Source organism: Podarcis liolepis (assembly GCF_965112155.1).
Source record: "Podarcis liolepis genome assembly, chromosome: 13".
In the NCBI taxonomy this organism is placed as follows: Eukaryota; Metazoa; Chordata; class Lepidosauria; order Squamata; family Lacertidae; genus Podarcis; species Podarcis liolepis.
The window spans coordinates 53,308,243-53,330,631 of NC_139573.1; the positions used below are offsets into that span (position 1 = coordinate 53,308,243).

The 22,389-nt window shown below is 45.0% G+C and overlaps 1 protein-coding gene across 14 annotated transcripts in view; it reads left to right on the plus strand.

The window, feature by feature from the left end:
- Window positions 1–22,389, plus strand: part of FHOD3 (formin homology 2 domain containing 3) — a 369,691-nt gene that overhangs the window by 225,902 nt on the left and 121,400 nt on the right. For all 14 annotated transcript variants that reach the window (XR_014518724.1, XR_014518725.1, XR_014518726.1 and 11 more), the window contains exons 6-7: window positions 2,689–2,783; window positions 9,095–9,206. Coding sequence is in view for 2 of the 14 variants with exons in the window: in XM_083473089.1 (XP_083329215.1) it covers window positions 2,689–2,783; window positions 9,095–9,206 (207 nt within the window). In the remaining 12 variants the exon portion in view is untranslated. The remainder of the gene's footprint in view (window positions 1–2,688; window positions 2,784–9,094; window positions 9,207–22,389) is intronic.

Consider the following 22,389-nt stretch of genomic DNA (forward strand, 5'->3'; position numbering starts at 1 on the left):
AAATTTGCCCGTTTGCCCTCCGATGAAGAAATGACCAGTCCATAATTTTAACGGTAGGTTTATTGTAGCTGCGAGAGACAGAATAACGACAGGAAGGTGCCAGGTAGCCTGACATCTGGCTGGTTGATAGGGGATCAAATACTTATTCCACTCATTATAATGCACATCAATCTCTGACTTTTGTCTTCTGGGTTTCTGGGGGTTATTCCCTGTTGTTGTTATTCTGTCTCTCACAGCTACAGTTAACCTACCGTTAAAATTATGGACTGGTCATTTCTTCGCCAGAGGGCAAACGGGCAAATTTAGCAGGGGATCAAATACTTCCCCCCCCCGCACCGTAGCATTCTTGGAGAATCCATGAGTGGTCCCAGTTAGGATGCATATATAGTGATACCTCAGGTTACATACGCTTCAGGTTACAGACTCCGCTAACCCAGAAATATTACCTCGGGTTAAGAACTTTGCTTCAGGATGAGAACAGAAATCGTGCTCTGGCAGCGCGGCGGCAGCAGGAGGCCCCATTAGCTAAAGTGGTGCTTCAGGTTAAGAACAGTTTCAGGTTAAGAACAGCCCTCCGGAACGAATTAAGTACTTAACCCGAGGTACCACTGTACACATTCCACTTTCTGGAAGGGCAGCCAGCCGATGAGTCCAGAAGCACAGCATTCTGCAATGCGAGGGGCTCTTGATCCTTAAAACAGATCTGCAGGCCTGCCTTTGTGTGTAGATCTCACACTGAATTGGGATGTAACCTGTTAAGAGGGAGTTACAGCTATTGGCTGGAAAGTGACAAACAAGGCAATGACTGGTTGCATGTTGCTGTTGATTGTGTGTGGATGGTCTACATGGGCTCTCAAAAGAGGCCTGAACACACACCCACACACACCCACACACACACACCCAAGGAACTTGACAATGGTGTTCTAGTTTGTGGTAAAGTGGCCATGCAATGGGAACAGCTGTAAAAGCAACTGCCATTTCTCAATGGCCATGTTGCTTTGTTATCACCAATTTTTCCTCCATCCAAGTTATAATAAAAACGGCTTGCAGTGAGCTCCAACTAGGTGAAAGGGAAATGAAATGGCAAATGCAATCCAATGTCATTGAGCATAAAGTTATGCACACTGGGACCAAAGAAAATCTAAAGTTCACATCTCGTGCGGTCTGACCTGGTGGTTCAGGAATGAGACCTTGGAGTCATGGCAGATAATTTGAAGATGCTGAACCAGTGTGCATAACCTGTGGAAAAGACCACATCCATGCTACGGCTAATTAGGAAAGAGATAAAACTGTGGTGCAAGGGTGCTTGGAGTACTGTGTACAACTCTGGCCTCCTTCTCTCAAGAAAGACATTGTGGCAGTGGAACATGCTCAGAAAAGGGCAGTCATAATGATCAAGGGGATGGAGAACTCCCGTATGATGAAAAGTTACGACATTTTTTGGGGAAGGGGGTAGTTGAGAGAAAAAGTGAGCCTGAGGTGACATAATCAAGGTTTATAAAATTATGCATGCTCTGGAGAAAGGGAACAGGGTTACCTCTCTCACAACAAACGCTTTTGACATCAACTTCCCGAGGAGGTTTCGGTGAGACCCCAGGAAAATTTTGGAGGCTGATAAACGGCAGCCTGGCAAATATTTAGTCTTTCATCTAGTGGTGGCGCAGAAGGGTGCCACTCTACTGTGGCCTGGTCTCCCTTCCCCAGGAAAGCATGGGCCCACAGAAGGCTGCGTTGTCTTTTTCCATCACTCTCACTCTCTGTCTCTCTCTCACACGCACACTCACATATTGTTGTTGTTTAGTCATGTCCGATTCTTTGTGACCCCATGGACCAGAGCACGCCAGGCACTCCTGTCTTCCACTGCCTCCCACAGTTTGGTCAAACTCATGTTGGTAGCTTCAAGAACACTGTCCAACCATCTCCTCCCCTGCTGTCCCCTTCTCCTTGTGCCCTCCCTCTTTCCCAACATCAGGGTCTTTTCCAGGGAGTCTTCTCTTCTCATGAGGTGGCCAAAGTATTGGAGCCTCAGCTTCAGGATCTATCCTTCCAGTGAGCACTCAGAATGGATAGGCTTGATCTTCTTGCAGTCCATGGGACTCTCAAGAGTCTCACATATACAAAAAGGTAAAAGACCCATGGATGGTTAAGTTCAAACTTGACTATGGGTTGTGGCGTTCATCTCACCTTCAGGCCGAGGGAGCTGGCATTTGTCCACAGACAGCTTTCTGAGTCATGTGGCCAGCATGACTAAACTGCTTCTGGTGCATCGGGACACTGTGACGAGTGCCCGGGCACATGGAAACACCATTTACCTTTCCGCCGCAGCGGTACCTATTTATCTACTTGCACTGGTGTGCTTTCGAACTGCTAGGTTGGCAGGAGCTGGGACAGAACAATGGGAGCTCACTCCATTGCACGGATTCGAACTGCCAACCTTCCGATTGGCAAGCCCAAAAGGCTCAGTGGTTTAGACCACACATACAGCCCCGCCCCCCTTCACATGCATCCATTCAGCACATCAGCTGAGGTTGCATTTCAATTGCATTTGCATCCATGTGCCCTCTGGGAGAGTTAGTTGAGGTTATCCAGAATGGCGACCTACTTTAATTTGGAAGCAGAAAGATGTTTTGTGCCTTTTCTCACTCAACTGAATTTTGCTAACTTTCCTTATCTTCTTTATTTCCTTAGCACTGGGACAAATTATGCTATACGTAGATGGGATGAATGGAGTAATCAATCATAATGAAACAATCCAGTGGCTGTACACTCTCATTGGGTCAAAGGTAAGAAGAATCCCATCTATTGAAGAGTTTTAAAGATTTTTCCATGTGTGTGTGTGTAGACAGCTGTGATACACACAGAGAGAGAGAGAAAATGCCAATGACTGAAAAATTCCACTAGTTTGATACTTACCACAAGCAGAGGAGTACATGTTGAAAGGCAATGCTAATTCCATTTATAGTGGCACATTCCTCTCTTTTTTCAGCTAGTGAAAACGATCCATAGGGCAATGTATATGCAGTTAGCTTCCTACTGCAGAATGGCAGTCTAATGGGACTATGTGTTGTTGGTCTTGAAAGTGCTGCCTTGGCTACAGGTGAAGTTCCCATAGGAAATGTTAGTACTAGCATACAAGGCGTGAATGGGACCCAAGTACCTATAAGAGTGCCTTCCTCGGTACCAGCCACCTCAGTCCCTATGATTGGCAGGCGAGACCTTTGGTGGTGGTGCCACCCTTGGGGGCTGCCCGCTTGGCATTGACCCATGACGGGGCCTTCTTAGTGGCAGCTCCCTGGTTGTGAAATGCCCTCCTATCTCCCTCATTATTGGCTTTTGGGGGGAATTTAAAAACATTCCTGTTTGCCCAGGCTGTTCATGGCCCAAAAGCACTGTTCTTGGAAACCTTAAAATCACTGGTTGAGAGAATGTTTTAAAGGGTTTTTAGAATGTATGGATTTTAGGTGGGGTGGGGGTTCACATATTTGGCTTTGTTGGGAGTTGTGGCGGAATAAATAAATAAACTACACGCGCTGCCTCAGTGCCAAACATACAAATCCCTTTGGTGAACAAAAGGATGGGTCTTGCTGTAGTTAAGGAGGCGTTAAAAAAACCCCCACACATACAGCCTGTGAAGTATTGAGAGAAAATGTAATCAAGATGTTTTATAGACAAAAACAGATCTGTGCTGGAGGTGTGGTAAAACGGAGGGGACACTTATACATGTATGGTGGACCTGTGAAAAAATCAAAAGCTTCTGGAACATAGTACCGTATTTTTCGCACCATAGGCCGCACCGGACAATAGGACGCACTTTGTTTTAGAGGGGGGAGAACAAGAAAAAAAAATTCTCCCCCTCTCTGCCCAGCGCCCCTTCAGTGAAGCGGCAGGAGGCGCTGCACAGAGAGGGGGAGAACTTTCCCCCTCTTGTTTTCCCCCTCTAAAACAAGGTGCCGTTTAAGGTGCGTTCAGGCGGCTACCTTGGAAGCCTGGAGAGCGAGAGGGGTCGGTGTGCACTGACCCCTCTCACTCTCCAGGCTTCAGGTTCCTTTCGACCTGCTCTTTGGGGCTGGCGGGGGGAAGCCCACCACCAGCCCCAAAGGGCAGGTCAGGGAGCAGCGGAAAGGCGCAGCGGAGAGGCTCCTGCCTATGGCAGGAGCCTCAATAGCCGCGCGTCACCTCTCCACCGGGAGAGGGTCGCGGGGGGCTGCTTTAGCCCCGCGCGCACGCTCTCCCGGCTGGAGAGGTGACACGGGGCTGTAGAGGTTCCTGCCATAGCCGCGTGTCACCTCTCCAGCCGGGAGAGGGTCGCGGGGCTATGGCGTCTTTGCTCCATAGGACGCACACACATTTCCCCTTCATTTTTGAAGGGGAAAAAGTGTGTCCTATAGAGCGAAAAATACGGTATATGACGAGCTTAAAAAAATGTTTAAGTATAACTTTATGAAAAATACAGAAGCTTTTCTACTAGGGATAACGGACACAGGTATAGCAAGAGAAGATCAGAAAATATTCCTCTATGCCACAGGAGTGGCAAGGATCCTAATTGCTAAAAACTGGAAAAAAGAAACTTTGCCAACAGAAAAGGAATGGCAAGACAAACTGTTAGAGTATATTGAACTGGCTAGATTAACAGAGATCACACTAGACAAGAGTTTCAAAAGGCATCGGGGAAATGCAGAGAATACTCCACAAAACAGTGCCCTAAAATACATACCTGGACTTGTTTCAATTAATGTCTGCAGGAGACTTTGTGGATATTTAAGTTATAATTAGAAAAATCTTAATAATTATTCATAAAGGAAACAGCTTATAAGAAATAAATAAAGAGGCCAGATACAGGATAAAGAAAGTCTTTTATTTGGTTGTTTGTATTGTTGTATGTTATGCTCACTGTATGTTATGTTCACGTTTAATGAGGGTGGATTTCTGTGTTGGGGGGTGGGGGGTTTATGTTATGTTGTAAATAAAATTTCCAATAAAAAACAAAAAACCCCACAAACACTCTTAATATATGCTGCCAATTGGAAGAAGTGCAGTAGTCTTGAATATTAACTCAGAGCAGACCTTTCTCCTTACTAAGAATCTTTCATATGCGCACAGACAAACACATATGGCGTAAAGTGAATAAAAGGAAGAGACATATCTCAGAGATGCCGGAAACAATTACTGTTTAATATTATATACTTTTATTCTAATGCTTTATGCCCCCATCTGTCAAATATATTATTAGGGCAACTTGCCAAGGAAATAATTTCCGCACAAGGAAGTAAGGCCTCAACTCTCTGAGGTGCCATTTTTATCACCTTTATAGCCTCTATATGTGCCAGTCCTGATGCGCCAAAATAACTGAAGGACAGATCAGACCACAGCAACCCTGATTGAGTTTGCTCTTGCTAAGGAATGGTAATACTTCCCAGTGAGGACATTCAAAGCAGCAATCTTAGTACAGGGAAATCCTGGGATGTTTAAATTTCCCTCCTTTGCTATAGAAAACCATCGCATAGCGCCACCTAGCAGAACAACTAAAATATATTGAGATGAATAGAACACAAGACGCTTCACGTTTTTATACCTAAACACAACACATTCACCCTGAAAAGGTCTGGGCAGCATTCATAATTGCTTTATTTAAGACTTCCTAATGCAATATAATTTCCATGCATATATTAAGTATTATTTTGGGGGAGGAAATCTTCAGGTCTTGTAAGTCCTCTCGATCAATAAGAAATGTCTTGAACATTATGCGCATGCATAATATCAAACCTTTTGTATTAAGCAATTTTTGGTTTCCCTTATTTGCATGTTCCGACACAGAAACCTCCCCCCTAAATAAATTCACACTTGAGTCAAATTTTGGTTTTGATTTTTGGCAGAATTTATGCCACAGCTTTATTGATTACAGAAAGTGACTGGTGTCATAGGCTCTGGTGAGACTAGCTCTCTGCCATGCAGGTAGCGCTGACCCAGGGCACCAGCATAGGTCAGCCAAGGGTGAACACCTGGATAAGCGGAAAGCCGGGAACAGGCTATCTCTGCCACCCAAATGTCCCCCTGGACTCAGGCACGGGCACAGCCCCCTCTCAGGGGTTGACCAAACCAACGAGTCTCTGGATTCCTTTAATGGAATGCCCTTCATATAGGGATGGCGAAAGCGTTCTCTCATCCCTATCACCTGAACCAGGGCGTCTCTGCAACCTTACAAGTTGTGACGATTTGCTATGCGGCAGGCGAAACCCAAATGGCAACAGCCAATCAGCCAAGTGGGGAAAATTCCTGCCGTGCCCCTGTCCCAATGACAGATGACACACAATGGCATAGCAAGGTCAAGTGCAAAGCCCTAAAAGTAGGGAGGGGTGGGCGGGTGTTCCGATGCACGAGCCAATAGAGGAAGCTCTGGGTCACGTGCATGGGCATATATAGGTCCCTTGAACTGTTTAGACTGCGTCCCATTGGCCAGATTGCACCCAGCTTCGAGGGACCTACCAATCAGGTGTTGAGGCTTACCAGCTGAACCCACCCACAACACAGGGTGTCGGTTGTCCAGGTCTCACTGCAATACGTGCCCTCTTTAAGGGAGGACCCAGTTTATTCTCTGCTGTTGTCAACATGGTCCCAACTAACGTATTTGCAGAAGAAAGTCAGTAGAGACAAGTATGGTAGCAGGTGAGAAATCACAACCGCGTTCTTAGTTATGCACAGTGTGCCCCTGAAAAGCTGTGGTGCAGAGAAATGAAAGATAATTGAATCATGGAATTGTAGAGTGGGAAGGACCCTGGGGGTCATGTAGTCCAACCCCCCTGCAACGCAGGAATCTCAGCTAAAGCATCCCTGACAGATGACCACCCAACCTCTGCTTAGAAACCTCCAACAAAGGAGAGTCCACCGCCTCTCAAGGAAAACCTCCGCTGTCAAACAGCTCTTACTGTCAGAAACAATATTCCTGTTATTTGGTTGGAATCGCCTTTCTTGAATCCATTGGTTTGAGTCCTACCCTCCAGAGCAGGAGAAAACAAGCTTTCTCCATCTTCTATTTGACAGTTAAATCTCCCAGGTTTCCTGTTGCAAGCTGGACAGGAAGCTTCTTTAAATATTTGGAGACTGTCCCTAAAATTTACATTATATCCTTCTTGTTATCATCATTGCAGTCTGTGTGTTTGGAATATTGAGAGCAAGTTGAGAGCCTCTCTAACCCCACACGAATATCCAGCGCAGCAGTTATTTTTAAAGCCCTCTTAACAGGAGTTTAGGTTTTTTTTAAAAAAGGTTTATTCCTGTGTTTGTGTAGGTATTAAATTAATGCAGCATAACTCTGATGACTTCACCCAGAATGAAACATATCAAGGCCTACATATTTTTAGCAAGTTTCTATCATTATTGTGTGGGTGGAAAAATAGGATAAACACTAGGGGGTTTCCTCTACATCTGTAGCTGTAGCGTTTGGAAGCTGCCCAAACGGTTTCTGAGCCATTCTGTGTCTTTCGAATTGGACTCAATATTTTGGACCAGTTTAGTTCTATTGAAAATGAAACTGGTTCCCTGCCCCCCTCATTTGCTATAATAGGGAATCTTTCTTTTAACTGAAGTGGGTGAAACCTGTAGGCACAGCAGACTCTCTAGAGTAGATTAAAGCCTGACAGATTTTAGCAAGATACATGCAGAATTTTTTGTTCAGGACACCTTTAGAATTTGATATTTTAAAGAGACAGACAGACAGTACCTTATTTTCCGCCAGACTTGGATGCAAGTTGCAGACATGGTCACCCCTTCTAAGGAGATGAAGCCTACTAAATTGGTTCTCATTCAAGGGCAGATTTTATAATAATAACTGGTAGGCTAGAAAAAGAGTGTGGCTAGCCAGCATCTCATCATGAATTATCTTGGGTGCAAAGAAGCAGCACTTCCTTTTTATATCCGATTCACAGAATGTTGGTTTTTCAATCAACACTAAGCCAGATTTCCTTGGTTTGGACGTAACTAGGATCTCTCTGGGCTAACGCAGGCCAGAAAGAAAGAAAGAAGATTCCACCTAAACATTATATAGAAAGAAGATTCCACCTAAACATTAGGAAGAACTTCCTGACAGTGAGAGCTGTTCGACAGTGGAATTTGCTGCCAAGGAGTGTGGTGGAGTCTCCTTCTTTGGAGGTCTTTAAGCAGAGGCTTGACAACCATATGTCAGGAGTGCTCTGATGGTGTTTCCTGCTTGGCAGGGGGTTGGACTCGATGGCCCTTGTGGTCTCTTCCAACTCTATGATTCTATGATTCTATGATCTTGGTGTGAAGCTGGTGTTCTGTGGGAAGGAACTAGGGAAAGGTGTATTTGGTCCTAGTAAATTCTCATGGATATCATGGACTGGTTGGACACAGAGGAGTGAAGAAGTTGGCTGAAATGCGCAGAGCAAAGACAAGCAGGCACAGTCTCCAATTGCTTTCAGGAAGCCCTGGAGAGAAGGAGACACCAATGGCTTTGTGGATGCAGGGACTTTTAGTCTCAGCAACTAATTTCATTGAGTGGGACCTACAGGGCATGAGCTGCAGTGTTCATTAGGCCTGAAGCACAGCCAAAGCTGCCAAGATCATGTTTCTCTAATAAAAAGTTAACTCCAGCTTTGAACTGTGTGATTTACTGATTAGCCTGTCCTTTACAATGGCATTACAAACCTTTTTTTTTTTTTTTTAAAGGACTGGAACAATTGTCTGAATTAGGCCATTACAAGAAAGATTCGTTTCTTTATTTGGGGAGGGTTTTTAATTTCATGGCAGAGCACAATGCTTCGGATAGATTATGTTTTTAATTCAATCCCTGTTACCTCTCATGTAAACCTGTGGGTTGGGTTGGGCTAATCAATGATCTGACTCCAATAAGTCAACTTAGAATGGTCACAGAATTCCTTCCTGCCACAGTGGTCCTTGTTTCAAAATCCTGGCCCCTCATTTTTAGCTGGTGTCAGGTTGACCAAAGATTGAAAGGACAGCAACATCAGTTCTGTTCGCTGACTCTAACAGAGGGTCAGCTTGTATTGCATTAAGAAAGCAGCATGTCTGCCAATGTCAGCCTGATGAGTGACAAGCTCTCCTCTCTTTCCTCTTGCAGTTTCGTCTGGTTGTGAAGACAGCACTGAAGTTGCTCCTTGTTTTTGTGGAGTATACAGAATCCAATGCACCACTTCTGATCCAAGCAGTGTCCATAGTGGATGACAAGAGAGGTAAGTTAGAGTAGCTGCCTGTAGTTGCGCTTCAAAGGAAATAATGAAATGGTTTGTGGTTTTGCTACCACAAAACAACCCTACAAAAGCAAATCATACTCTCTTTCATGTTCTCAGGAGCAGAATTCAAGTACAAAACAAAACGCTTGTAGGCCACACCGTGGCATAGCTGGGGGGGGGGCAGAGGGGCTGCTAACCAGGGTGCAAAATTTTGGGGAGCTGCAAAATTTCAAAAGAAAAATAAACCACTTTTGGGTTTTTCTTAAACAAGCAATGTGAAAATTTCATTAAATTAATAATAATAATAAAATAAACAGCCTCCACTATCATCTCCCAAGCTTTCCTCTCCGTGCTGGGAAGACCCTTCCCAATCAGCCTCACTACCACCCGGCCCTGACAGGAACCATGGGCTAGGCGGTGCAACACTTGCCTTGCCCCGGGTGCTGTCAACCCATGCTATGCCGCTGATGCCACAGACATGTGTGCAAGTGTATGAATTGGAAATTTGCCAACAAAATGCATGGCTAATAGTGTCTGGGAAAGGATAATAATAATAACAACAACAACAATAATAATTTATTTATTTATACATACCCCTTCCATCTGACTGGGTTTCCCCAGCCACTCTGGGCGGCTTCCAACAAAGATTAAAAATACATTAAAAACACCAGTCATTAAAAACTTCCCTAAACAGGGCTGCCTTCAGATGTCTTCTAAACGTCAAATAGTTGTTTATTTCCTTGACATCTGATGGGAGGGCGTTCCACAGGGCCACTACTGAGAAGGCCCTCTGCCTGGTTCCCTGTAACTTCACTTCTCGCAGTGAGGGAACCGCTAGAAGGCCCTCAGAGCTGGACCTCAGTGTCCGAGTTGAACGATGATGGGTTCCACACTCCTTCTGTGTTTTGTAGGTAAAAGCCCCATTGTTATAGATGCAGAATATGACCACAAAACTTAATCTACGGGGGACATGTTCTCCTGTCCTTAAATTTTTATTAGTAGGGTATTCTCATTTTTCTCCATTTTGGTGTTTTCCTGATTTAGTAGGTGAGGTTTCAGGCAATCCTGAAGCAGTTAGTGTCGTGTGATGCACATCATTTCAGTGGTGTGGAGAGGATGGACCTCCCCATGCAAGTGGGGATGCAGTGAGAGCTACTGGCCAGAGGGTTGTAAAACCTGTCACCAAGGCCTTTGCAGCTTATCTTGAGGCAGTCATGGTGTGCTACCGCAGCCGAGATGCACCTGACTAGGCCATCTAGGCAGTGAGCTCCTTCATGAGGGTAGGGCAGGCATCCATTGGTCAGAGTCAGCCAGCCATGCCCACTGTGAATTTTATGCCCATGCATTTTCATCTTAATGGTTTCATGCCCTCTTGAATTCTCTCTTCAAAGTTCTTTTCAATTTCCTCTTACGGTACTTGTTGACTATTGGCCTCATGCCAGTGTTTAGCCTATGAAGGAGTTTGGAGGTGGAATTATGGCTGCTGACACCAAGCTTGCCCTCTGATTGACCCTCATAAAGGATTTAATGTGCATTTACGCCACTTACAGGACCTAGTATTATAAGAATTCTAAGGTCTCAAATATAGAATAAATGTTCATAAATGCACACATCTCTAAATGTGTCTGAAATAGTACGGAAGAGCAATCCTGAAGGCATTTTGACTCTCCCAATGACCTCAAATATTCCTCTGCAGTAAGGGAGGCAAAAGGGGAAAGCCTTACCATTGTATTTTTGCTTACAAATCCTGTCTTAAGGGCACATTTGTGTAGGAATAGGGTGAGCCTGTGACCTGGATTCAGAAACCAAAGTATTAACCATCACCAAAGAATGGCCAGGCTGCCCAGGTAATGCAACCAGTAACCATTATCAGGTATCCTGGCAGACAGGATTTCTGCTGTAGACCGCCTCCTAAGATGTACGTATGATGATTTTAGGGTGGTCTTTAGCTAAGGGTGTTGGACAATGTCAAAAGTCTTTAAAGGTTCTTGCACCCTTTGTTTTAGGCTCTCTCTCTCCTTGGAAGGAGGGGAGGGAACTCTGTTGCAACAGAAAAATATCTGCCTTGCTTTCCACTGGATTCTGCCTCCATCCATTCTTCTCTGACCGACCATGGACTAAGGGGACTGACAGTCCCATGGGGAATTGGGCAGCAAAAGCCAAACCCCAATTTTTACATAACTAGAAAGAGATCTGTATGATTGTTGTATTTCATCACTGCCTTCCTTGGATATGGCAGCCATTTCTCAGGCTCTCTCTCCAGAATTGAACCCAATTCCTCATTTCCCCCATTGGTCACCATGGTTATGCGCAGCCCAGGGAGGGGTTCAGAAAGTTCTAGATGTTCATTGACATCTATTAGCTCTAGAATTAACACAGTGGAGTGGCCAAAGGAAGCATAACTGACTTAATGAGGTGTTCACAGTTTCTATTTAACACCCATGTGTAGTTATGCGTGTATAGTTTAATCTTTCTAGCTTGAGCCCCATTGAAATGAATGGGAGTTGCAGAAAAGCTTCCATTCATTCAAAGGTGCTCTGAAAGCCTGCTGGCTTTAGCTATCTTACTCGGGAATCCTTTGATCATTCTCAGAACCAGTTGATCAAGTGCAGGCCTGCTTTTGTGGACACCTGGTGCTTTAATGGACATTTTGTTCGGTGAGTTATAATCTTTTAACATGTGCAGTGCACATGATTGGCAAAAGCGGGGCCACTCCTAATAATTCAGCCCCAGTTTTCCTAGCACAGCTGTGTTGCTTCCACACTGCAGTACATCCAAATGGAATTGAAAACTCTGTAGGAACATCCGGCTTACAAATGCTCCCTGCAGTTTTGGAGGAATGTGTTAAGAGGCAAGCAAGAGTTCAGCCTATAACATGTACATTATTGTCTCTCTTCTGCATTTCCCCCCCACAATACAGAGTGCTCTTCTTGCAGGACAAACACCTCAGTATTATAAACTTAAATATTCTACTGTCAGCCTTTCCAAATAAGAAAAATCACTTCTCCCCCAATTACCTATTGTAATTGTTTTATAGCTTCTGAGCACTAAAATGTTTTTCATGCTAATGAGGTATAGAATCAGAATTATAGAGTAGGATGAGACCAGTCCAGGCCTTTGCAATGCAGGAATCACAACCAGATCAAATATGACATGTGGCAGTCAACCCTCTGCTTAAAACCACACAAGGAAAGAGAATCCACCACCTTCAGAGGAAGTCCATTCCACCATTGAACAGCTCTTCCTGTCAGAAAGTTCTTCCTGGTGTTTAGTTGGAATCTCCTTTCTTATAGCTTGAATTTATTGGTATGGATCCTACCTTCCAGAACAGGAAAAAACAACCTTCCTCCACCCTCCACCTGACAGCCCTTTAGACATTTGAAGATGGCTATCATATTGAATGCAGATTTCCAAAAATTAGCAAGGAGAGACAAGAAGGCCTCCTTAAACGAGCAATGCAAAGAAATAGAGGAAAACAACAAAATGGGAAGAACCAGAGATCTGTTCAAGAAAATTGGAGATATGAAAGGAACATTTCGTACAAAGATTACCATAATAAAGGACAAAAGTGGTAAGGACCTAACAGAAGCAGAAGACCCTGATGTTGGGAAAGATTGAGGGCACAAGGAGAAGGGGACAACAGAGGGTGAGATGGTTGGATAGTGTTGTTGAAGCTACCAGCATGAGTTTGACCAAACTGCGGGAGGCAGTGGAAGACAGGAGTGCCTGGCGTGCTCTGGTCCATGGGGTCACAAAGAGTTGGACACGACTAAACGACTAAACAACAACAACAAGAAATCATATTTCCTCTCAGCTTCCTCTTTATGAGGCTGAACATACACAACCGTTCCTGATAAGACTTAGATTCCAGGTCCTGGTTCAAGTTGGTTGCCCTCCTCTGCAAACATTCCAGCTTGACAATACCCTTCTTAAATTTTGGTACCCAGACCTGGACACATTACTCTAGGTGTGGTCTGACCACACTACTTCAGAACATGTCGTTTAGTGGTTGTTGTAGTGTACCATTTACATTATGCCAGCAGCACATGAAGAACATTCGCATGCTGAGGATCTTACAATCTAGCTTTCAAATGTGGAGGGGAGAGACTAGTGGGAAGGGAGAAACGCAAGAAAAGCCAACACCAGGAGGTATTTATTTTGGGGGGATGCTAGCAACCCACAGGACGCAGGTGGCGCTGTGGTGTAAACCACTGAGCCTTGGGCTTGCCGATTGGAAGGTCAGCGGTTCGAATCACCGTGACAGGGTGAGGTCCCGTTGTTCAGTGCCAGCTCCTGACAACCTAGCAGTTCGAAAGCACGTCAAAGTGCAAGTAGATAAATAGGTACCACTGTGGCGGGTAGGTAAACAGTGTTTCTGTGCGCTGCTCTGGTTTCACCAGATGCGGCTTAGTCATGCTGGCCACATGACCTGGAAAATCTGTCTGTGGACAAACGTCAGCTCACTTGGCCAGTAAAGCAAGATGAGTGCCGCAACCCCAGAGTTGTTCACAACTGGACCTAACTATCAGGGGTCCTTTACCTTTAACTTTACCAATGTAAAAAGACTTCTCGTCCTTTCTTTCATTCTTTCTTCATTGTGACTACTCCTTCGGATGGCCGATGGCCTTATCCACTGCTTCTTTGGTTACTGGCTTGGAGTTGCACTTGCTTCAGTTGTTCCATAGCTTGGATCGTTGTGCTTGCCTCCAAATATTTCCCCTGACAGTGGTTTGGCAGTGATATGGAAGGGGAAGCTCCATCTGCAGGCAATCCTGCCCCCTGTGGCATGATTGTGATTGGCTTGAATTGCTTGCATCTTTCTGACATTACAGCATATCTTGGTAGATCTGTACCATTTTATCCTTACACCACAGCTCTCCGAAATGGTGTAAGACTTCTAGATGTTAGTCTCTAGGGCAGACGCTCAGAGCACTTTTTTCACATCAGTTTCAGTGTTCTCCTCCATTACATGTGAGGGCTTTCCCCCCTGGAGGGCATTGTCCCTTCCTCCTGCCATGTCAGTTTCTCTCTCGGCCTCTGACACCACATAATAACTGAACTCACTGGGCAGTTTGAGGATTTTTTGCTGAATGCCATATTGTTGTTTTCTCAACTCCCTCAGGTTCTAGATGTTTCAGAAGCAAATTCTGCACTTTAGTCTTAGGAGAGCAGTGGAGTTAAGTCCCAGTGGGCAAGCTCAAAAAAAATTTGGTGGGAGGGTGGGGTCTTACCTTTCGGCAGAAAGTGGCGAGGGGCTTTTCCTTCCTTCTTTCTTTTTATTTCATGTCGAGGTCCCCAAACCACCCCTAAATAAATTCATACTTCACACCATAATTTTTGTTAAAGGTTTTTGGCATAATTTTGGCCACAACTTTATTAAAATACAAACAAAGTGAGTGGTTGCTTAGGCACTGGTTACGACTATCTGTCCCCGCCCAGGGACAGAACTTACATCCGCAAGCCTGCAAAGTCAGTAAGGGAAAACATTATATGGGGAGTAGATGGAGCTGGGTACCCGACCCTCACCTCTCCCCAAATGCTCCCAGGGGCTCTTGTGTGGCCCTATCCCCTTTGACAGGGGTGCAGACAAAATCATGGTGAGCCCCTGGATTCCTTTAATGGAATACCCTTGCAGCAACAGCATTGGAGGGGCAGGCGCAGCCAATCCATACCCCTCCACCAAAGGGACGTGGGTGGCGCTGTGGGTTAAACCACAGAGCCTAGGACTTGCCAATCAGAAGGTCGGCAGTTCTAATCCCCGTGACGGAGTGAGCTCCCATTGCTCGGTCCCTGCTCCTGCCAACCTAGCAGTTCGAAAGCACATCAAAGTGCAGTAGATAAATAGGTACCGCTCCAGCGGGAAGGTGAACAGTGTTTCCATGCGCTGCTCTGGTTCACCAGAAGCGGCTTAGTCATGCTGGCCACATGACCGGAAGCTGTACGCCAATAAAGCAAGATGAGCGCCGCAACCCCAGAGTCGGTCACGACTGGACCGAATGGTCAGGGGTCCCTTTACCTTTACCCTTACCCCTCCACCAACCAATTTTTTTCTAAAACCAATGCCTAACTGCAACCTTACAAGTTGTGACGATTTGCTACGCAGTAGGCAAAAACCAAATGGCACCAGCCAATCTGCCAAATGGACAACATTCCTACCAGGCCCCTGCCCCAAAAGCAGGCGACCCCATGACAGGCATAGCAAGGTCAAACGCAACAAACACCCTAAAATTAGGGTGGGTGGGAAGGTGATCTGATGTGCGCAGCGAAAGAGGACACTCAGTGCTGCACCCAGAGCATATATTCAACCCAGGCTGTCAATCAAACTTGGCAACATTGAAGTCTCCCCAGCAGCCCGAGGAGTCCGGTCACACTTTGGGCCAACCAACCAACATTCCCAGCAATAGAGGCTGTCTAGTTAACCCCATTGCAACCCGTGCTCTCCATGAAGGAGAACACGCTTTTCCATTTACACCAAAATAAAAATCCCTACTGCTGCATAAGGCTCAACTGCGCTTTCATCCTAGCCACAGTTCGGGGACAGGAATGATACAGCATTGAGCAGTGGCATTCATGGGGGGCAAATATGGCTACCTTGTTGTACTCATATTTTCCCCTCAATAATGCATTTGTCTGGTTTGTGAGAGGGGACCGTTCATACTCGTATTCAAAGGAAAGAGCACCACCCTGAAAATTATTAAAAGTCACTGAAAATCTAACCCCCCACTAAGGATGAATTCTTGGGGGGGGGGATTTATTTTAAATAATAGGCCATGAAGAAATAACAAAAAATAGAAATAGCAATATATGTTAGGGAGATTCATTTTCTAAACCATATGGTGCTATACCATATACTGGCCTGATGAGGCTAAGAAAACAAATATGCTGAAACAATTAAAGCTGATAAAAAGTGGAATGAGGTCTGCAGTATGGTCTGTAGCAGAAGAAAGCAATCCATCCAGTAGGGGGAAGCAGTACATTTCTTATTCCTTATTTCATCGCTTCCCATTTCATTTCAGCGTTTTAAAGACTTCCATTCTGATTTACTGAAAAGTTAGGAAAGACTCACAATCAAGAAGGTCGTGCAGTGACGAGGCCGTAGGGTACTTAAAAAAATGTAGGCTATTCCTCCGAAAATTTAGAAACGGAGAAGAAAAAGTAGGTTTCCCAGCTTTCCCTTTTCTTTTATTTTTTAGCTCTGATTAGCTTGCAAGACCAATCATTGCAGAAAGGATACACAGTCCCAAAATCAAGATGAGAATGGATAAATCCCAACAGCTTTTGAAGGGGGTTGATCTGGAAATGTAACCCCATTCCAGGTGGCCTTTTTATATAGCTGGTGGAGGAGTCTTAGTTCATATATTTATGCGCATGAGTTGATTCTGCATTCTATAATAATCGGTGTTTGATGACTCATAGCTGAGTTTATGAACTTAGTCCACTGCTGTGTTTGATCAAAGTCTTGTTGTGAGTGTTAAACCCAGCTTCACATACACACATGACGGTGTGCACCCATAAGCCTGGCACATTTAAACCCCACCCCCATAGAAATCAAACCCACACTGAAATGTCTCTAATTCATGATCAAGTGCATCAATGTTGCTCAGCATCCCATTTTATGCAGCTCATACTACCAGTCCCTGGTACTGCTGGCCCTGCAGTTCAAATGGAGTGGGATCTATGTTGGGGAGGATGGGGAATCATGTCTGTATGTATGGTCTGGGTATTCACTTGACTTTGCTGGTTGTTGAGGGGTGAGCTTTTTGGAGTGGAGTCCATAAGACGGTTGGATGTACACCTCATCTAGTGTGGTGTAGTGGTTAAGAGCAGTGGACTCATAATCTGGTGAACGGGGTTCGCGTCTCCGCTCCTCCACATGCAGCTGCTGGGTGACCTTGGGCTAGTCACACTTCTCTGAAATCTCTCAGCCCCACTCACCTCACAGAGTGCTTGTTGTGGGGGAGGAAGGGAAAGGAGATAAAGGGTAGTGATAAAGTGGGATATCAAATCCAAACTACTACTACTCCTCCTCCTCCTCTTCTTCTTCTTCTTCTTCTTCTTCTTCTTCTTCTTCTTCTTCTTCTTCTTCTTCTTCTTCTTCTCATCCGGGCAACTCCTGCAGCCCACCTGGTAGCCAGATGTACTGCTCTGCTTTCCCAGGCATGTCCAACTGGTAGATCGCGATCTACTGGTAGATCACAGGGTGTTCCTGGTAGATCCTGGTTGATCTATGGCCCCTTAGTGATCTCCTTACAAAAAAGGGGGGGAAAACCAAACAAACACACCCAACTTTGGCTTTCTAAAAAAAAGCTCCACTGCTTTGGGTAGATCACTGCCAGTCTTTTTACGACAATGAGTAGATCACTGCCAGTTTTTTTTATACTTTGAGTAGATTGCAGACTATTGGGAGTTGGACATCCCTACGTGGACCACATCAGCAAGGCCGGGGGGGGGGTCTTGTTATCTGGGTAGTCCAGGAACTCCATACGCACAGCCCAGGCTTGTGCCCAGGGGAGGTCACTTTGGTGCTGCTATTGCAGACGTTTGACTTCACCCCTGGAGGCGCATTCCACTGTCTCTCAAGACAGATGGTTGACAGCAACAACAAAAATGTGAGAATTGGACATGTAACATCTAATTCCTTAAAAATCAGCACCGGCACACCACAGGGATGTGTGCTAAGTCATTGTATACATACGATTGTGTATCATCTGACCCGTCTACTGCAATTATTAAGTTTGCAGACGACACCACCATAATGGGTTTAATAACAGGTGGAGACGAATTAGCATATAGAGGGGAGGTCCCAAAAATATCTACATGGTGCCTAGGGAACAACTTGCACCTTAATATCAGCAAGACAAAGGAGGTGGTGTTGGACTTTCGGAGGAAGAGAGGAGATCTAGCCCTGCTGTACATTGGGGAGGGCTGTGTGGAGAGAGTCTCTTCCTTTAAATTCCTAGGAGTTTATCTCAGTGAAGACCTTACTTGGAAAATCAATACAACCCAGGTGGTTAAGAAAGCCCAACAGAGACTCCATCGCCTCGGAGTATTGCAAAAGAAGGATGTCAATCAACATTTGATGATCTCCTTCTACCGGTCAACAACAGAAAGTGTCCTTTCATACTGCATCACGGTGTGGTACGCTGGTTTGACATCAACTGATAGGAAGTGCCTACAGAGGGTGGTGAATACAGCACAAGATATTATGGGATGTCCCGTGAATCCGCTGGATGAAATAGCAGAAGAACGTTGCCTCAGGAGAGTGAGAAAAATTCTCAGGGATGATTCACACCCTGGCCAGCACTTTCTTGATCTCCTGCCCTTGGGCAGAAGATATAGAAGCAGGATTAGTCGCACCAACAGGGTAAAGAACAGCTTCTATCCGTGGGCTGTTAGGCTGCTGAATGAAAAGATAACAACAGGGCAACTGACTTTCGGGTTTGGTGGGTGTGCGTCAGTAAATGAGGAGAATTAAGCTGAGTAATCTCACTGTATACAAGTTGTGCAAGTGACAATAAAGTATTTCAGCTTCAATTTCAAGAAGCTTTTTTGATTGTATATTCTCTAATGTATTCTCCAAACTTGACATACCCAAATCTGTTACGAAGGGTCAGATAAGAAACTTTTGCAACGGTTTGTTGCACTAGCACAAATAATAGTAATTCACTTACCGTATTTTTCCCTCTATAACACGCAGACTTTTTCTTCTAAAAAGTAAGGGAAAATGTCTCTGTGTGTTATTGAGCGAATGTGTGGTCCCTGGAGCCGATAGGCGCAAAAATCAGGCAAATATCAATCGTCCGGAGAAGGGAAGCCTTGAAAAGAGGAAGCTGCTGCTTTCCTGCATTCTGCCTCAGGGTCTTACTGCTCTCCTGCTTCTGTTTCGTTACTGTGTTTGCTCAAACGGAACAAAGAGCAGAGAAAACCCCTCCCCTCCAGGCAAGCAGAGGGGAAAGGAAAGGATCGCGTCCTTCCTTCTACCCTAATTCCTCTCCGTGCTCCGATGCTGCTGCTGCGTCTAGGGACTCGCAGGCAACATGCAGGTGGGGGGGAGGGAGAGAGAGAGAGAGAGAGAGAGCTAGCTGGCTGGCTGGCTTGGGTGGGTGCGTGGGGGGAACTTTTGCCTTCCTTTCCTCCCTCCGGTAAAATCCCTCTCCTGCATTCTTAGCCAGCTGCTTCTCTGCACACCCCTCTCGGTGCTCCTTGTCCATTCTATGTTTTTCCTTCCCTCCCCACTTAAAACGTGGTTACAAAGCACGGATCCACATGGATCCTCAGGATCTTTGTATTGGGTCACCCCAAATTCACCATCAGATCACATAGCAATGATCTGATGCAAAACAGGGCTGCAATGGTGCAAAAACGTGGTTACAAAGCATGGATTCACATGGATTCTCAGGATCTTTGCATTGGGCTACCCCAAACTCACCGTTAAATCACATGTCTGTGGCCACAGCATGAAGCACAAAAATGATACATCCACTGTTTCATTCAGAATTTTTTTTCTTGTTTTCCTCCTCTAAAAACTATGTGCGTGTTATGGTCAGGTGCGTGTTATTGAGCGAAAAATACGGTAATATAATGTTGTTCAGTTTTGTGGAGCTGGAATAAGTTGTGATTTTCTGCTGTGCCGGTATGGTATAATTATTTTATTGTACTTCCTCTGTGCAGAGAACCTCTGTATCTAAGAAATGTGATATTGATAGCAGCACTGTACTGCTGCAGCATACATGAAGTGGGAGGGTTTGGGTAGGTGCTTGTGTATCTCATAAGCTTTTGGAACTGGGTCAGAGATGGAACTGGTTCTGGTATATTTCTAGCCCAATGCAGTTGCGTGTGTAAGTTTGCTCCCATTTTAGGGGGTAGCAGAATTTGGGGGCATCTCAAATTCTTGCTGCTTCCTTTGGATGGGCCAGGACAGATGATAAGAGACTCTGAGATGTAGGTAAACTTTCGGTATGTCACTTTGCATTTCCACATGAGCAAATATAAACCATAGGAAGTTCAAAACATAAGGATGTATAAAATAACATATTGTAAACAGCCCTGTCGTACAGAAAAGCCAGTCCAACACAAGAATTCTTTGTTTTCTGACATTAAGTTATAATAATTGCTCCCACCACAGAGGTTCGGACTCAATGTCCTTTGCACCAGTAGTGTGCAAAAACACCATACAAGATCTACAATTAAGAGCAAAAAGAATTTACGGTAATACTTTTATATATATGGGTGGATTTACATACTTGAATCATATTTATTCACTCCTGTGAAGGCCCTGATAGAAATAAATAGATTTTATTCAAATGTCGTTTTTACGCAGGTTCCTTCGCATTGTATTTTGGCTTGCTCTGTATGTACCCCTGGCAGACACACAGAAAAATATTATATGACACTCCTTTATGATTGCCATGCAGAGACACATATGGAAGTGTGCTTTTGTAGGCCACAGGCAGAATATTCTAGAATGCTTTAGATGGGAGGAAGCACATTCTGAGAAGACAAGTAGTCTGTCTGTTAACTAAAGCATATTTCTGTCATACGGCATGGATTAAAGTAATTAATTTGTCATGTTACTGGCTTACGGTTACCCCCAAATGGCATAAGTATAGGTTAGAATCATATATCTATCCTTCTTGTTTCCAGTTTCTCTCTCTTCATTAGAAACCACAGGCAGTTATTTCTGCAGTGCGGGTATGATACCCACCTATCGTATATCTTCTGTGAACTTACATACTCAACCCAGCGCACAGAATATATGGAAAGTTGAGCTGAAAATAATAGAAAAGTGTTTGGTTGCACAGTATTTCTCGTATTAAATATTAAAGGACAGTAACATTTGCACAAAGCCAAATGGGTGTGCCCAAAAATAGTGATAATAATAATAATAAAAATAAAAATAAAATTTATTTATATCCCGCCCTCCCCAGCCGAAGCCGGGCTCAGAACGGCTAACAACAGTAAAACGATAAAACATTCTAAAATCATTTCATTATAAATTTAATTCCAATCAAATTAATGGCAATCATTGGGCTAGAAGTTCTGTGAGGATTGCCAAAGGTGGGGGTCAGACTGTGCCTTGGCCAAAGGCCTGGTGGAACAGCTCTGTCTTGCAAGCCCTGCGGAAAGATGTCAAGTCCCGCAGGGCCCTAGTCTCTTGTGACAGAGCGTTCCACCAGATCAGGGCCACGGCCAAAAAAGCCCTGGCTCTGGTTGAGGCCAGCCTAACCTCTCTGTGGCCTGGGACCTTCAGGATGTTTTTGTTTGAAGACCGTAAGGTCCTCCGTGGGACATACCAGGAGAGGTGGTCCCGTAGGTACGAGGGTCCTAGGCCGTGTAGGGCTTTGAAGGTTAAAACCAGCACCTTAAACCTGACCCTGTACTCCACTGGGAGCCAGTGCAGCTGGTATAGGACCGGGTGAATGTGATCTCGCAGCGAGGATCCCGTAAGGAGTCTCGCCGTGGCATTCTGCACCCGCTGGAGTTTCTGGGTCAGTCTCAAGGGCAAAGAAACCTCTTCACAATCAGAGGGATCTGATGAATGAGAGCTGGTTTACATGTCACAACTGCCACATGGCGCTGCTGGAACCAGCATCCCCTTGTGACTTCTCCCATTCAGCTTATGGTGCCTGGAAACACAATGTAGTGCCATCCAGTTGTGTGTTTTCCCACCTGCCATCATTGACTTGCTGCGGTAGATGCAGAGAAATGCTCCACGTGATGTCATAGGGAATGGTACTTGCTACTGTGATGTCATGATGTCTTAGAATGATAGAACTAACCTTTTTAGAACTAAAATATCCGCCTGATGAAGTTAAACAACAGATCAACAGAGCCAGATTGATACCCAGAGAGAACTAGCTGCAAGACAGACCCAAAAAAGAAAATAACAGAACACCACTAGCACAACTAGTAATCACATACAGCTCCCAAGTTAAAACAGTTCAACGCATCATCAGAGATCTACAACCTCTCCTAGATAATGACAGTTCTCTTTCTCAAGCTCTGGGAGGAAGACCTTTCATTGCTTATAGACAGCCACCCAATCTTAAACAACTCCTCACAATAATACAACAACAAGACTTAACATGGACACTGGTACCAGAGCCTGCAATAAACCCAGATGCCAACTTTGCTGCCACATACACCCAGACAACACCATTACTGGCCCCAACAACATCAAACA